The sequence below is a fragment of the Corvus moneduloides genome, chromosome 6, assembly GCF_009650955.1.
Source record: "Corvus moneduloides isolate bCorMon1 chromosome 6, bCorMon1.pri, whole genome shotgun sequence".
NCBI classification, from domain to species: Eukaryota; Metazoa; Chordata; class Aves; order Passeriformes; family Corvidae; genus Corvus; species Corvus moneduloides.
This window is the reverse complement of record NC_045481.1, coordinates 25,731,039-25,746,070: the sequence shown is the minus strand read 5'-3', so window position 1 is coordinate 25,746,070 and position 15,032 is coordinate 25,731,039. Positions and strand designations below refer to the sequence as shown.

The window sequence follows — 15,032 nt, the reverse complement described above, 5'->3', positions numbered from 1 at the left end:
CTTTTTCTTCTGCAGCAGTCTGCATTTCTAGATCCGTGTGAGACTCAGCCTGTGCTGCAGAGCAGGAATGGAAGTATTTTAGCAATAAACAAGTAGTGATTAGTTGTCAGGAGACAGCAATGTAAAGCTGCTTTCTGTTTGGGTGCAGTCAGCCAGATATTAGAAAGTCCTTGGTGTTATGGGGCATCGTACAGGTATGCCAGTGTGACTTAACATTCCTGAGAGCTTTCTGAGAAAAGAGTATTTCTGTCTTAGTCCCATTCTGCTCTCAGTCTGTTCTCTCTGACCACCTTGGAGAGATCTGAGCAAACAGCCTAGAATTAAGGGGAAGTCTGGTAGTGAAAGACAAGTGGCACAAATAAGTCAGTATTGGTCACTATTTGCTTTTCCAACTGTACAACAGATTTATGTTACCTTTTCTTGCTTTCCTTGTTTTTTTTTTTTTTTTATTTTTCCTTATTCTTTTGGGCAGGGTTATTCCTATACCTGTGGCAGGTTTGATTATTCTAAACCTTGATAAACCAGGCACATATAGCTTAGCTTTTTTTGTTAGGAGCAGTCGTTGGCACAACAGTGGAGCATTTCACTGGTGCATTTTCTTGTTGTAAGACTTCGGAATGGATTTATAGCTAGATCAAGGCTCTGCGATGTGCCTGCTAGCTTCAACTAACATGTCTACAGCTGTTTCATATATTCTGTTCAGGCCAGTGCAGCAGGCTCACCTTCCCACATTGACATCAGAGCTCTGTGTGTCCGTAATGACTTTCCTGTCTAGTAGGGAAACTTTTGAATGTTTGAGATGTGGGAATTTGTGGTAATGCTTAGGATAGAACTCCTATCTCTCAAGGTATAAATAGATGCTGAGGAATTAAATATTCTGTTTTCCCCCTTGCTTTCCTGCAGAGTTTTACTGCTAAGTCTTCAGATGTCACTAGAATTAAATTTTTGGTGCTGATCCCACTAAATCACATAAAAATAATTCTAGTGACTTTAGTAGGGTTTGGATGCATCACAGAAAGAGTACAGCTGATTTTCTGATGATTGTACTCTGTTGGGGTTCTTGTAAAGAATTGTGCTCGTTGATAAGTTAGTAATATTTAAGGAGTTTCTTATTTAAAAGCCTTTTTCCTTTTATTTTCTTGTTTCGCTATTACTGCAGTGGACAATGCCCAGTTTGCAACCATCAGCTGGAGGATAGTAACCTCACCGAAGAGGAGTACAGTAATCTCAGCGAGAGAATAGTAAGGGATGTGATACATGGAACCGACACTTTTAGAAAGACAAGTCCACAGGTAGGTCTTGCACACTGCCAGGTTCATTGGCTACAAAGGTAATATACAAGTAATGTTCAGACACTTCAAAAACACTACAAATTTTTTTCTTTGTTTTAAACATTGATGGGCCATTAGATACGCCATGAAGTATCCTATGTGTCTTTTTCAGTTGTGTTTATAATTCAGGTCTAAATCTCAGCATCTTTCATATTTTATTTGTTCTTGTATCTTCAGCCAGGTATTAATGAATGCTGAAATAATTAAAGTGTGGGGGTTTTAATGTTAAAAAATTAAAATATTTTAATCCTCCAAAAGCTAAATTTAAAATATGGAATAAAACCCAGTAAATAGAACAAAATAAGACGTCTAGTATTTTGAGCTTGCAAAAAAGTAAAAGAACCAGTTGTAGTTTTGTTCTGTCACCTTTCACGGCCCACCAACCAATCAAGTACTCCTCAGTTTTAAAGATACACTTTCATATTTATAATTACAGTATACATTAGCTTTTCAAAGGTTGTGGTAAACTTATGAGAGGGCACAATTTCCAGACACTGTAGTATATTGCAGTTCTGTGACTTCAGTAAAGCTTTTGACTTTGCCTCACAGCATTCTCCTGGGGAAGCTGGTAGCCCATGGCTTGGACAGATATGCTCTCCACCAGGTGAAAACCTGGCTGGATGGCCGGGCCCAGACAGCAGTGGTGAAAGGAGCTACATCCAGTTGGCAGCCGGTGACCAGGGGGGTTCCCCAGGGCTCAGTGTTTGGGCCAGTTCTGTTTAATACCTTTGTCGATGATCTGGATGAAGGGGATCAAGTGCGCCCTCAACAAGTTCACAGCCAACACCAAGCTGGGTTGGGAGTGTTTATGAGCTGGAAGGTAGGAAGGCTCTGCAGATGGATCTGGATAGACTGGATCAGTAGGTCGAGGCCAACTCTATGAGGTTCAATGAGGCAAAATGTCAGATCCTGGACTTCTGTCACAACAACCCCAGACAGTGCTACAGGCTGGGGACAGAGTGGCTGGAAAGCTGCCTGGAAGAAAAGGACGTGGGGGTGCTGCTTCACAGCAGCTGGACATAATCCAGGGTGTGCCCAGGTGGCCAAGAAGGCCAGTGGCATCCTGGCCTGTATCAGAAATAGTGTGGCCAGCAGGACCAGGGCAGTGATTGTTCCCCTGTGCTCAGCACTGGTGAGGCCATATCGCTAATCCTGCATCCAGTTCTGTGTCCCTCGCTGTAAGGAGGACATTGAGATGCTGGAGCGTGTCCAGAGAAGGACAACAGAGCTGGTGAAGGGTCTGGAGAGTATGTCATATGAGGAGTGGCTGAGGGAGCTGGGGTTGTTCACCCTGGAGAAAAGGAGACTCAGGGGAGACCTTACTGGTCTCTACAAGTACCTGAAAGGAGGCTGCAGCCAAGGGGAGGACAGTCTCTTCTCCCAGGCAACTGGCAACAGGGTAAGAGGACATAACATCAAGCTGTGCTGGGGGAGGTTGAAGTTGGATGTTAGGAAGAATTTCTTGACTGAAAGGGTGGTAAAACATGTAATGGGTTGCCTAGGGAGGTGGTAGAGTCACCGTCCCTGGAGGTGTTCAAGAAATGACTGGATGGTGCACTGAGTGCTATGGCCTAGTTGACAAGGAGGTGATCAGTTGGATTCGATGATTTTGGAGGTTTTTTCCAACCTTAATGATTCTATGATTCTATTTCTGACACATTTTGTGTGGAGATAACAGATTTGGTGGTAGTGATACGGAACAAAGCTGAGCCCCACTAGATGGAGCCCACACCACATCTCAGGGCAGGTTTGCTTTATCTTTGAGTATTGATTTGGGATTTGTTGCAGCTGGCACCTCAGTTCTTCACCAGCTTTGAAAATATAGAAGAGGAAACCAGGTTTAATTCTTCAGGCTTTCTGCAGGCACAGACATTAAACATGCTTATCAGTTACAGAAACTTTAAATAATTAATCTTGGGGTGTTTGTAATATGTGCAGCCTATTGTGCAAACATCTAATTTCCACACAGATTTTATTTTTGGTTCAGGACTTTTGATCTGATCTAGCTGTGAATTGTACAGGAGAAAAAAATTATCCTTTAAAATGTAGCAGTAATTTTAAGTATTTAATAGGTACTGGTGTTCTATAATATCATAAAGTAAACAAAAGGCTGTGTTTTATCGAATGCTGTATGGCTTGAAAATTTCAAATGTGTCAAGTAGGCAGGGCTAGATTGGCAGTACCAGTTGAAGGTGGGGAGATTTAGGAAGGGAGTTCTGGGTAACAGGACCTTCACACACAATCTGAACAGTAGTAGAAATTATGTTCCCCCTGTGTGAGAACCTGATTGATTAAATGAATGCAATCTAATGAAACAAAGACTCAATACACTATATTAAATTTTGATGTCAGTAGATTCTGTTAGTTTGTGTGATAGCTGAAATTCCATCAGTTATCACTCTGGGGCCACCTACTTACTAGTTTCAAACTCAACTTGTTCCAGTTCTGTATCAGCAGGCAGTCCCTGAATGGAGATGAACTTGGTGAGTTTACTGTTGTTTGTACAGCTTAAAGCCTGCTTCTTCAGTGAATTTTGAGTATGGATGTGGGGGTAGTGGCAAAACAGTGTCATGATGTATCAGATGTTTCCAGAAATAAATTTGGGACTTTTTAATTGCCCTTGTGCTGTGAAAGCAGACATGTGGTGATGAAAATACACTGCCCATTTTAGGTATGTCAGACTGTGTGACTTCTTCTGCAGCCAGGGGCTTCCAGAGGGGAACTAGGTGATGAGGCTGAAATAAGGATGTAAGCAAATATATCTGAGAAGGCGGGGGGGGATTCATTTTCCAGTCAGTCACTTTTTTTGTAGTAGCCATAATTCAAGTAGGAAACTTTAGCTTTGTATTCCTTCTTCTCTCCTAACTAGTTTTCTTTAGTGCATCTGTATTTCTTGCAATGAAATGATTAATCAGGGAAACAGTTTGTTTTGAGCTCAGTATTTTTTTTCCAACAGTGTTTCAAATTGAATGTGTAATGCATTTGGTCTTTTTTTCTTCACTGAGGAACAGTCTTTTGTCTTACTTTTGCAACAGCATCATTGCTTTATTTTATTTCTGTCACTTAAGAATAAATGTGATCAGAGTAGAAAATTAGGAACAAAGACCTGGTTTGTTGAGGATCCCCCAAAAGTGGTTTGTTGTGCTGTGATTAAAAAAAAGAAACCTTTTTTGTAATTAGTTTTAGGAAAGAAAATCAAACAACATGGGTTTGTACATCAGAATGGTAGTGAACACTGTTTACAAATATGTTAAAAAGATGGCTTGCATGAACTATGATTATCTGTGATAAGGAAATGTTACACATTAAAGTAGGCAGTAATTCAGATCCTTATGCATAGCTTCTGGAAGGTCTGTTAGGCTGTCATATGATGATCTCATACAGTGAGCTGTAACCTTGCAGGCTGCCATAGAAAGAAAACAGTTACAATAAGACTGTCACCTTTCATACCAAATTTCTATGTGATATTTTCAGTCAGATGCTTGTTTACTCTGGCTGCATTTAATTGAGAGCTATGCCATTGAGCCTGGGAGGCTGTAATTGGTGTGCTGAGATGCAGAATCAACTTTAGCTGTGATGACTTTCATGTCGCAGCTGCTCCTGGGTGTTTACGCAAATGCTGAAATTTCATTCCCTTTGTGGTCCTACATACCTCTGATAAGCCTGAAAGGACTGTTGTGCAGTGGGAAGGAAGCTCATTGGAGATGTTTATGTGCTGTCAAGAAGGCAGGAAGAGATGGGCTTGTGGATGGGATGTGAGTTTCCACACTAGATCTGGACTAAGCAGGGATTTTACATATTCTTCTAGAACATAAGGGGAGGACAAAGAGGAAGTAGCCCATTCATCTCAGCTGAATGAGGCGGTATTTTTTCCAAGGAACCTTGAAGATAAAGTTCTAACTCTTACCTTTTAGATTGATACTTTTTTTTTTCTGTAAAGCTTTGGTTCTCCTTCCAACTCCATGATTTGCTCCAAAGGCTAAGTGACCCAAAGGGGGCTTTGGGTACATGTCAGTCTTGTTCTGAATGGAGTAATTAATTACTTCCAAAGCCTCTATGTACTAATGTTTAAGAAGCCTCTGTCTGACACATTCTGCTCTAACCCCACCTGGTGGTGCCTTCACTCTCAACTTCCACTGTGATCTTCTCATTTTTCTACCTGCTTCGTTGACTCTCAGCTTGTGGTCAAAGTCAGCTAAATTGCCTGCACTTTAGCTGTTTGCAAGGTGAGCTACTCTTACTTGCCCTGAGATGCCTGGGTGATTATGGCTGTCCATCTTGGATGTCATGGCTTCTTTGCTTGAGCTCAGGAAGGCTAGTTAATTCACTTAGGCTGCTGTGTCTCCTTGGAAGATCAGGGGCTATGAGGAGAAAAGCGCTTGCAAGCAAACAGCTGATACTGTGTGCACAGTATGTGCCACAGCCCAGGATACGTGTGCCATTTACCTCCTCTGCAGTATTCTCATGTGGGTTAGCTGAGTCCTGTGCCGGCCGTGCCCGCTGCGGACAGAGGCTGTGCACGGGCAGCACGGCACACATCGCAGCCAGAGTGCCTGCAAGCACCTTCCTGTTCATGACCATGCCTCTGAAGGCTACAGCCACAGGAGTTCCTGACTCTGGGATTATTTGTAAACTCAGAGACGCATGTAACAGGCCAAACAAATCGTGTGCAATCCAGGCTACCTAGGGATACCATACATAATACCGAGAAAAGCCTTCCTGTTTAGAAGGGTTTGGAGGGGATTTCCAAGCTTTGAAACTGTAGGGGAAGTATTCAAACCCTTCAGGCATAGGAACTAGATTTAAGAGTGCTCCACCAAGGCACCTTAAAAAAAAGAACTGGCTGGATTTCAGTTTGACAGCTGAATTTTATTTCTCACACTTAGTATTCATTCCTGTGTTTTTCTTCTGATATCAGGAAACATTGCTGAAAACAAAGCAACCCCCATAACATTGTATTTTATGAAACTGTTAAAAATTGAATGTTTTCACTTCTCTGAAAGCTGCTCTTGTGATACTGGAATACACCCTGTTTGATAATAGGGATAGTTAAATTATAATTAAGTGCAGTATAATATTTGGTTAATTAGAATTTGCTCTTTCCTTGCACTTGAGGATATTGTCATTTAACAAGAGGAGAAGCACTGCTTCTGTTGTACAAAGCTTAAACTATTGTGACTTCCTCTTGAAAAAACACACGTTGAATATTGTAGTTTTGCATTTTTTAATTCAACTAGTATCTCTCCACCATTCCTGAAGTGAGTAAAAACTTTATTGTTTAGAGGAAGTGACAAACAGCCTTTTCTGCAGTGATTTGAATAGGTTTTAGTGTAGTTTTTTTTGTTCTTAACACTTAGAACTGTTACAGACATTAAAATTATTTCAAAATACTAATGTGGATTACTCTCATTGCACTTGCCAAGGGACATGCTTGTTTAGCTATATTTTCTTTGTTTTGAAATATTTATTTATGTTATCATGTTTAACATAGTGTCTGTAAATGCTAGTAATGAATTCCTTCCCTCATTTTTGTTGTGGTTTTGAAGCTTGTAATCTGTATGTGCACTAGTATGGGAAGAAAAACATATATTTCTGTTCTATAAAGCTATAGATGTATTTACAGAAATAGTATTGTCTTACCAAAAATTACTATTTTCATATTTATTACTACTGCTATTTCAAATACTTTTCACTGTGCAAACTAGACTTTTGAAGTCTGAGGGTACACTTACTTAAGAAAACACCCTTTAAATGAATTATTTAAGGTAGCAAAACTAGTCTTTTTATTCTTGCTTGCTTTTTCAAACAATAATTCCTATAGTTCTTTTTATAAAACCAACCTCTCTTGCTTTTCTGTAGTATTCCACGCTGGGAGTAACATTTCATAGAATGTTGTAGTTTCATAACTTAGTCAGCATAGTCAGGGCTACCTATGGGAAAAGGTGATCCCAGTAGTCTCAGCTGTTACCAATCTCATTCCGTATTCTGGCTGCATTTTCATGCCAGGACAATCCTCTGTGTTGTAACCTCAACAGGGGGACTGGTGCAGACTAAAACTGTTGTATGGGCTCAGTTCATCCAGTTGAGTCTTTCTCCATGTGCTAACATGTGTGCATAGGTAGGTGAGGGAACAAAGCCAGGAATGAATGGCTGAGGAAAGGGAGAAGGTAGAAACACCCTTTTCTGGGGCAGCACCAGTACATACCAGTATAAAATGATGGTGAAATAGTGCATGAGCCATCCAGCTGGTGTGAAATACAAAAAAAATGCAACTCTTTATGCTTTTGCCAAGATATGAATGGACTTGAGCCACCCACACCCTAATGATTAAACAATTAATTATTTTAAAACTCTTAAATTCTTTACATCAATGTAAATTCCATCATGGGTTTGGTTATAGCTGGCTTTTTCTCTCAAATTGATTTAGTCAGTGTGTGTCCGTTTGTGAAGAAAAGATTTTTTTAATAGAAGGTGCAGTGAATCATTTTTAAAGGTTGCGTAGTTGGCCTTCCTCCGTTTTCCCAGTAAGGCAATGAATGAAATCAGGTGGGTTTTTTAAAATTCCCTCTTCTTTTGTTCGTGGTGTGAAACAGGATATCACTGGAGCCACTGTGAGCACTGTGCTGTGCTGTGCTGTGCGTGTGTGTGGGGGGAAGTCCTGCAGTGAGGTAACAGCCCTGCTGTATTGCAGTACTTCTCTGCATGACCGGAGCCTTAAGAGGGTCACGTCAATAAGCAATACAAAATGTGGTTTTAGTTTAGTTCCTTCAGTTTGAGTCATGTTTTTGAGGCTGGGAAAATGGATTTTTCCTTAAAAACTTTGTGAGATGAACCCAGTCAGAACAAGTTAGAAATTAGTGTAAGATTTGCTGTGTTTGTTTTGGTGCTCTTACCTGGAGGATGGGGGGGGAGGGAGGGGGCAGGGAGAAAGAGAGAGGTGTGATTTGCTACTTGTTGGCTTATTGAAGGAGTTAATCAGAAGTGCCCTTTGTCTTGCTGAGCAGGATGTTTCCATGTAAATGCTCCTGTGGCATACGCAGGGGTACGTGTAGATCATGTTGCAGTCTCCATTTGGAAGGGTAAGCCTTTGTGAATAGCTTGCTTTTTTTTTGCCTAAACCAACCTGGCAGGGTGCAGGGCCAAGAGTTGGACTCAATGATCCTTGTGGGTCCCTTTCAGCTCAGCATATTCTGTGATTCTGTAACCTTCACGTCATCCTTGTACTGCCTTGATGGCCATCATGTTTGGATTCTCTTGATTAGTTGTACCCTAACTGCAGCTGTGCTCTACTTCATTTACTGCTTAGAAAGAAAGCCTTTAATTTCTTCTAACAGTTAGCTAATGGGGGAGATATCTTTAGGGAACTGTGGATGAATCATCTGTTTACCACTGTGGCTGAAATAAGATCTACATAAAATCCAGACAAATCCCAGTCTTTAAAAGATCAACATCCTTTGAATTGTCTCCTTTCTCTCTTTGTGGTGGGTTGGTCTTGGTTGGACACCAGCTGACCACCAAGCTGCTCTGTCACTCCTCTCAACAGGACAAGGCCAGTAGGGGGAGAAAATGAGATGGAAAAACCCTTGTGAATCAGGTATAGGTTTATTAAAGGAAAAGCAAAGGCTGCATGCAGAAGCAAAGAAAAATAAAATATTTATTCTCTACTTCCCATTGGCAGGTGATGTCCAGCCACTCCCTGGGAAGTAGAGCATCACTATGCATAGCAGTTGCTCCAGAAAACAAAGGTCATAATAACAAATGCCCTCCCCTTGCCCCCTTCTTTCTCTTAGATGTTCTGAGGAGGTGTCATATGGATGGGACATCCCTTTGGTCAGGTTGAGTCAGCTGTCTTGGTTATGTCCCCTCCCAAGATTTTGTCCACCACCAGCCTACTGGTGAGGGGGAATGTTGGAGACACCGCCTTAATGTAGGAGCACTGCTCAGCAGTAGCCAAAACACTGGTGTGTTAGCAACACCTTTTTAGCTACCAGTGCATCACACAGCGCCGTGAGGGCTGCTATGGGGAACATTAACTCCAGCTCAGCCAGACCCAGTACACTCCTACAGTGTAAGTCTTTGGGTGTTTGTATTATTTCTGGATGAGGTAGCCTGCTGCTTATTTCCAGGGTTTGCCCTTTTTTCTTCCCTGTGTCCAGACAGGATGAGAAATATGGCAGCTCAAAAACTGTCTCTCATGGGAGGAGACCTTCTCTGTCATTCTTAATGTATTTTTTTTCTGGAAAAGGAGAGAACACACTCTCATGTGTTGCTGGGGAAATATGGGTGGTGAGGAGAAAATGAACTGTCCCTTGGGATTTTTTAGTCTGTCTGAGGCTTTTTATTGGAGTCTTCTGTGTTTGGTGACATGAATTAAAGTTGGCCATTTGTCTTCTGCACTTTGCTATTAACTCCTCATCTCCCTGCATGGATAAGTCTCCTTGCCACCAGCAAACCTTCTCTCCCTGTTTTGCACAGTTTACTCATAAAGATGCACAACGATTAAGCTGATCTGGGAGGCTGGCAGGCTGCCTACTGTCTTGTCAGGCATCTGTTGAGAATGTTAGGAGATATGGGCAGGAGGAAATGGTGGGGAAAGGTGGAGTGGCCAAAGGAATGACACTGAAAAAGCTCCAGCATCTCCCCAGCTCCAGAAGAAAATCCCAGAGAGCCAGGAGATGGCTTTCTGAGGAGTGCTGAGCCTATCCTGGTGCCTCTCAGCAGGACCCTTCTGACAGCCTCGCACCATCTGCCCTTCTGGGAGAGGAGAGGGATCCAAGCAAAGAGTGGGCAGAGTGCAGACCCACTGAACCCCTCTGCTGCTTCCCCAACTCATGCTGTAGTATTCCCTGAACAAAACAGTCTACTCTGCCCATCAGGGAAAACCACCTTTTCAGGAACTGCTCTGTAACTATTGTTCCTTGAAATAAAATAAAGCTTGAAAATTTCTCTGCAAAGTGCTTGTTTTGTATTGAACTGAGCCTGTAAAGACAAGGTTACTTGTACAGCTTGCTTCTAAAAAATGTCTGCTTGACTATAACTATGTTACTTCAAATAATATTTCCATTTGTTGGCATTGAGAAAATAATGCTCTCTTGGAGTATTTACCACATGTTTCACCTGCTTCCACTTGTTTTGTCTTCTCTATTTTCACTCATCTTTATCTTACCTTCACTTGGGCTGTGTGTATTTTGCTTCTTTTCGCCTCTCCCACATTTCAGACAGCCATCCAGTATTGCAGTGATGACTCACCAGATTTGGAACCATGCGGAGGTCCGTGGATGGCGTATGCCCGGAAGTCAGGAATCCATGTTGTTTGGCTTTGCACTTGTTTCTACCTGCCATCCCTGCCACTGCCTTTCCTAGTGACTTCCTTTTGTGTCTTGGTGTCCCTGTCAGATGGCAATGAGAATTTTTATTCATCTGTAGAAAATATGTTGAGATTAGGGCACGGGGCTGGGGAAAATACTTCACAAGTACCAACAATTCATTTTTGTTTTAGGTGACAATTTCCTTGGCCAGCTTTTTATATCAATAGTAACATTTATTTAAGCAATGGAGAAATGAAAGATCACATAAAAAGTGATTGATTCCTAGGTGCTAGGCTGAGCCCTGTGTTGTCTGTATTCTTATCACTGTGCTTTGACTGGTACACCTCTGTTCACTTGGAAATTATTCCTGAAATTTTAACAGCTGAGTGAGGCATCTTATCTTGCTTGGTTTGTACTCTTAATACAAGTAACCCTTTTCCTAGTATAATTTGTCATAAGCATTCCAACTAAATTTGAAGTTGGTGATCGTTTGTTACTGCCTGACAGCATTGTAGTTTCTGGAAAAATGAATTCTTTCTTTCCTTTTTTCTCCAAGGAAGAATTGTATATGCTGTATGTGTTTTTGGGTGCTGAGGCAGTGTTTTTTATGTAGACATATGTTGCCATATTGCTGTGTGGAAGAAGGCAAGATTAGAAGAGTACTTCTTGAATCCTTTGCAGAAGGCATGAAATATTAATTGTTTTGAGTTCCTGTGAAAGTTAATTTATAGCCTGGACTTTGAAAGCTCTGTCAGTGATAAATAAATCTTATTTGTTACTAGAAAGGTAATTTATGCAACTAGGTCATTGCCCATCCAGATAGTGCAGAGTTCTTGTGCTTCTTAAGAACAGTCAGAAGCAAAAAGTAGAAATCTTATGCAAGTGTCTGCAAAAAAACTACTAAATCTTTCCTCAAAAATCAAGGGAGAAATTCCTGAAGATTTTATTATAGCTTTGTAGTCTGTTCTCCTCTTATGGACTCTCAAACCTAAAGCAGTTGTGGTTTCCTTCTGATGGAAAAACTGGACGGATGCTGTTGTTCTGCTCAATCAGTGCATTACATTTCTGACCTAGTAAGAAAGTTCATTGTTTTAGCCTTAAAACCACGTGTTTCTCACAAATGGAGTACTGTCTTTCTAAATGAATGTTTATTTAAATACTGAATGACATTCAGAGATTTCATAATTCTTCCATAGAACCTAAGTATGATGACTATTTTACATTTGGATATGTTAAGAGCTAGTAGTAGTGAAAGTGTCTACTGGTCTGTAAAGTTGCTTTGTTTAGCAGCTGCTGTGTGACAATGACTATAGGATGTATCTTTATATAAAGTGTACAGTTCAGATTGTAATTCTGAAAATCTGGATGTCTGTAAAGTTTTGGTTTTCAGTTGTAATGTAATTTTTGGTTGGAATGATTTTATCGAATGTATCCAATGTAGGACTTACGGTTTAAAAGATGGGGTGGTTTTTTTTTGGTGTGGTTGTTTTAGGAAATAAGCAAGTAATGATGTGAAGTGTAGCCAGCAAAGGAAAAGTGAGACATTTGGGCTTTGTTTCCTTTTTTAATAAAAACAGAATGGAATTTCTTTCTGTTAAACTCGATGTATTACTCCCCTGTGTTTATTTATTTATTTATTTCAGGAATTTGAGGCCTTTCAAACATTTGTGGAAAATCGACTTCCGTTTGATATTGTTATTGATGGACTCAATGTTTCCCACATAAAATCCAGAAAGATGCAGTGTGAAAATGTAAGTGCTGGTTAAATATTCATTAAGTGTTTTGTGTATACTGATTGTAAAACAGTGAGTGCCTCATTATTAGTTATCCTCTAGAGAAAATGAGCAAATACTTTGTAGCATGTCACAGTGAAGTTCAAAGAGTTACCTAAGTTTCACAAATTAAAAATTATTAGTGGGGAGATGCTTCTTCTTATATATTTGCCTGTATTAGCTGTAAAATGTCATACATTTCATCATGTATTCAATGTTTATAGTTACAGCTAAGGTCTCAATAATAACATTATTACACAAACACTGTGTGATTGTGTAAGTTTTCATAGTAATAGGGATTTGGGGGAACAGGGTAAATCTGTGTAGAAAATTTAATCTAATATAGTTATGCTGATAAAAGCTGTCATTAAGATAAACCCTTACTTAGTTCAAACCTGTATACATTTAAACATTATTTCACTTCCTATTGCCTTGAGACTTGAGTCCTGTTTGACAAGGGCAGCTCAAACTGGCTTCAATTCTTTCTGTTTGATGATCTGTAGGAGAAAAATCCTGCTCTTTGTCAATACCTATGTTTGAGAATTCTTGATACTCACACGTAGCATTTCACTAAGAATTGGCTTAAGGTTATTTGGAGTTTTTTGTCAATCAAATATTTACTTTGAATTAGGAGTAGCAAAAGAGCTGCTCACATGTATTCCAATGCCAGAATTTAAATTTTCACACTCTTGAAATTAAATTGAATTTATAAATGAGCTTGATAATAAAAGAAGAAATTCACTTGTAGTAATTACAAGAAATGCATTTTTGTTCTAAGAATTACCTAAAAGCTATTGTTAGGAAGTAGTGTATACTCTCATATATGTAGATAAAAGTGAGCTAGGGAGGTTAGATAAACCTCCCTAAAAGATGTTTCTGAGTGGCAGTGAGATACTGTCTCACAAAGAGGCTACTTTACTTAGTACAAAAATAGAAAAAAATGTTCACGAGTTATTTGGGTAGGATCAGGGAAGAAGTTTTGATGATCTGAGAAGGATTTCAGGCAGAACGTAGAATCACATTGTTTTAGGATCTAGAAAGACAGATCTGTGCTGCCAAAGATGAGGAAGAGAAAGGAATGTCCTTCCTCAGGACAGCTGTATGCCTGTCCCTCTGGGGGAACTCTAAACAGAGTTCTGTGTGGTTTGTAGAAACTGGAGGTGATGGAGCTAAGAGCCAGCCTGGTTTTGACAGATCATTACTCCTGATTTCTGATCAGAAATGTTACTAGGTGGTATTAGCATGCTGAGCAGCATAAATTGCCTTTGAGTTTCTCCTTAGCTTATGCTGTAATGGAAGGACATTGGGATCCCTGGTGCCAAAGAGCTCCAGAAGGACTCTGTGGAGGCATGAACTTTCACTTAGGTTGTTCCATTTAGGTACATGTCAAAGTTCTTTTGAATCCCAGCTGTTTACTGATTAGGGGATTTTTGGGAAGACCTGCCTTTCCTTCCTACACAACAGAACAGTAACTTGGGCTCACCCCAGCTTATCTCCAGAAGGTTCTCTTAGCTAAAATTTACTTGTCCTATGAGCTATGTTGCTGTTTATTATTATTACATTTTGTAATGCACAAAAAATGTTAATCACTGGGTCTTCTACCAGCCAGTCTTTTGCTGCTCCTGTTTTCTGGATCCTATTTTTGGGAGTATGGAGTCATTATATGAGAGACTGGAGATGCCTGGTATTTCTGCCGTAGACCTGTAGATACTCACTGGCTAAGTAGTACCTGTGTTGGCATGGGAAGTGTATATTTGCACTCTAAGCAACAAAATAGCTCCTTCATTTCCCAAAAGAAATAATCTTCTAGACACATGGACTACTAAAGACTTTTTTCTGCATTGTTCCTCTCAATTAATGCTAGATGTCTTTGTACACAATTACAGTAATAACCATTGAGTTTATAGATTTTTCCAAGTGGAAACATTGTTTAAATGCGAGATCATGCTGGATGCTAGTGGATCCTGTTTAATTTCTTCATGACTCTGAACTTCTGTGTTGTAACGTGTCAAAAAAGGACTATGTCTTTGTTCTTATTTTGGATACTTCTGACAAGAAGCATGTATTCTTGTTTTCTGAATGTTTTTTCAAGACTGCTAAAAACAGAAAGAAACCCACAAAGCAGAGCAATCATTTCTTCTGTCTCCAAACTTCTTTCAGAGGAGGGAAGGGAAGGCCACAGTAATCTGGTCACGTGTTGCTTTTCTGGTTACGGGTGTTGCTGCCAAGTAGTCCCCCATCTGTGAATGCTGACCTCCCTCCCTGAATGCTGTAGTCTTGTCTTTGAGGGCTGACTCTGCTACAAAACATCCTCTTCTGGAGGCTCCTATCCTCATGCCTTTGACAGCCAAATGGAAAATGTGGAGTGGCACATATGGGGCATTTACAGCCTGCCTTATTAAGTTCTTCAGTTTATGTAGGGAAACACAGTGCCGAACTGAGAAGATGGAGAGGAGAAATAATGTGAGAGAAGTGACAGGCAGAGCACAAAGGATGGAAAAAGCCAAGAGTGAAAGCTACTGAGGTCAAGCTGTCTGACTAGGGTAGCATGACAGTCCCATTTTGGAGAAGAGAGGTATGCTGTGACTACTTCTGCTTGACTAGAGAGGTAGTAAATGAGC

The 15,032-nt window shown here is 40.4% G+C and overlaps 1 protein-coding gene across 3 annotated transcripts in view; it reads left to right on the top strand.

Annotated features, from left to right (window-relative positions):
- The window catches only part of PRORP (protein only RNase P catalytic subunit), a 41,398-nt gene that overhangs the window by 5,327 nt on the left and 21,039 nt on the right, over positions 1-15,032 (top strand). For all 3 annotated transcript variants that reach the window (XM_032113285.1, XM_032113287.1, XM_032113286.1), the window contains exons 4-5: positions 1,160-1,292; positions 12,283-12,390. In XM_032113285.1, the coding sequence (XP_031969176.1) occupies positions 1,160-1,292; positions 12,283-12,390 (241 nt within the window). The remainder of the gene's footprint in view (positions 1-1,159; positions 1,293-12,282; positions 12,391-15,032) is intronic.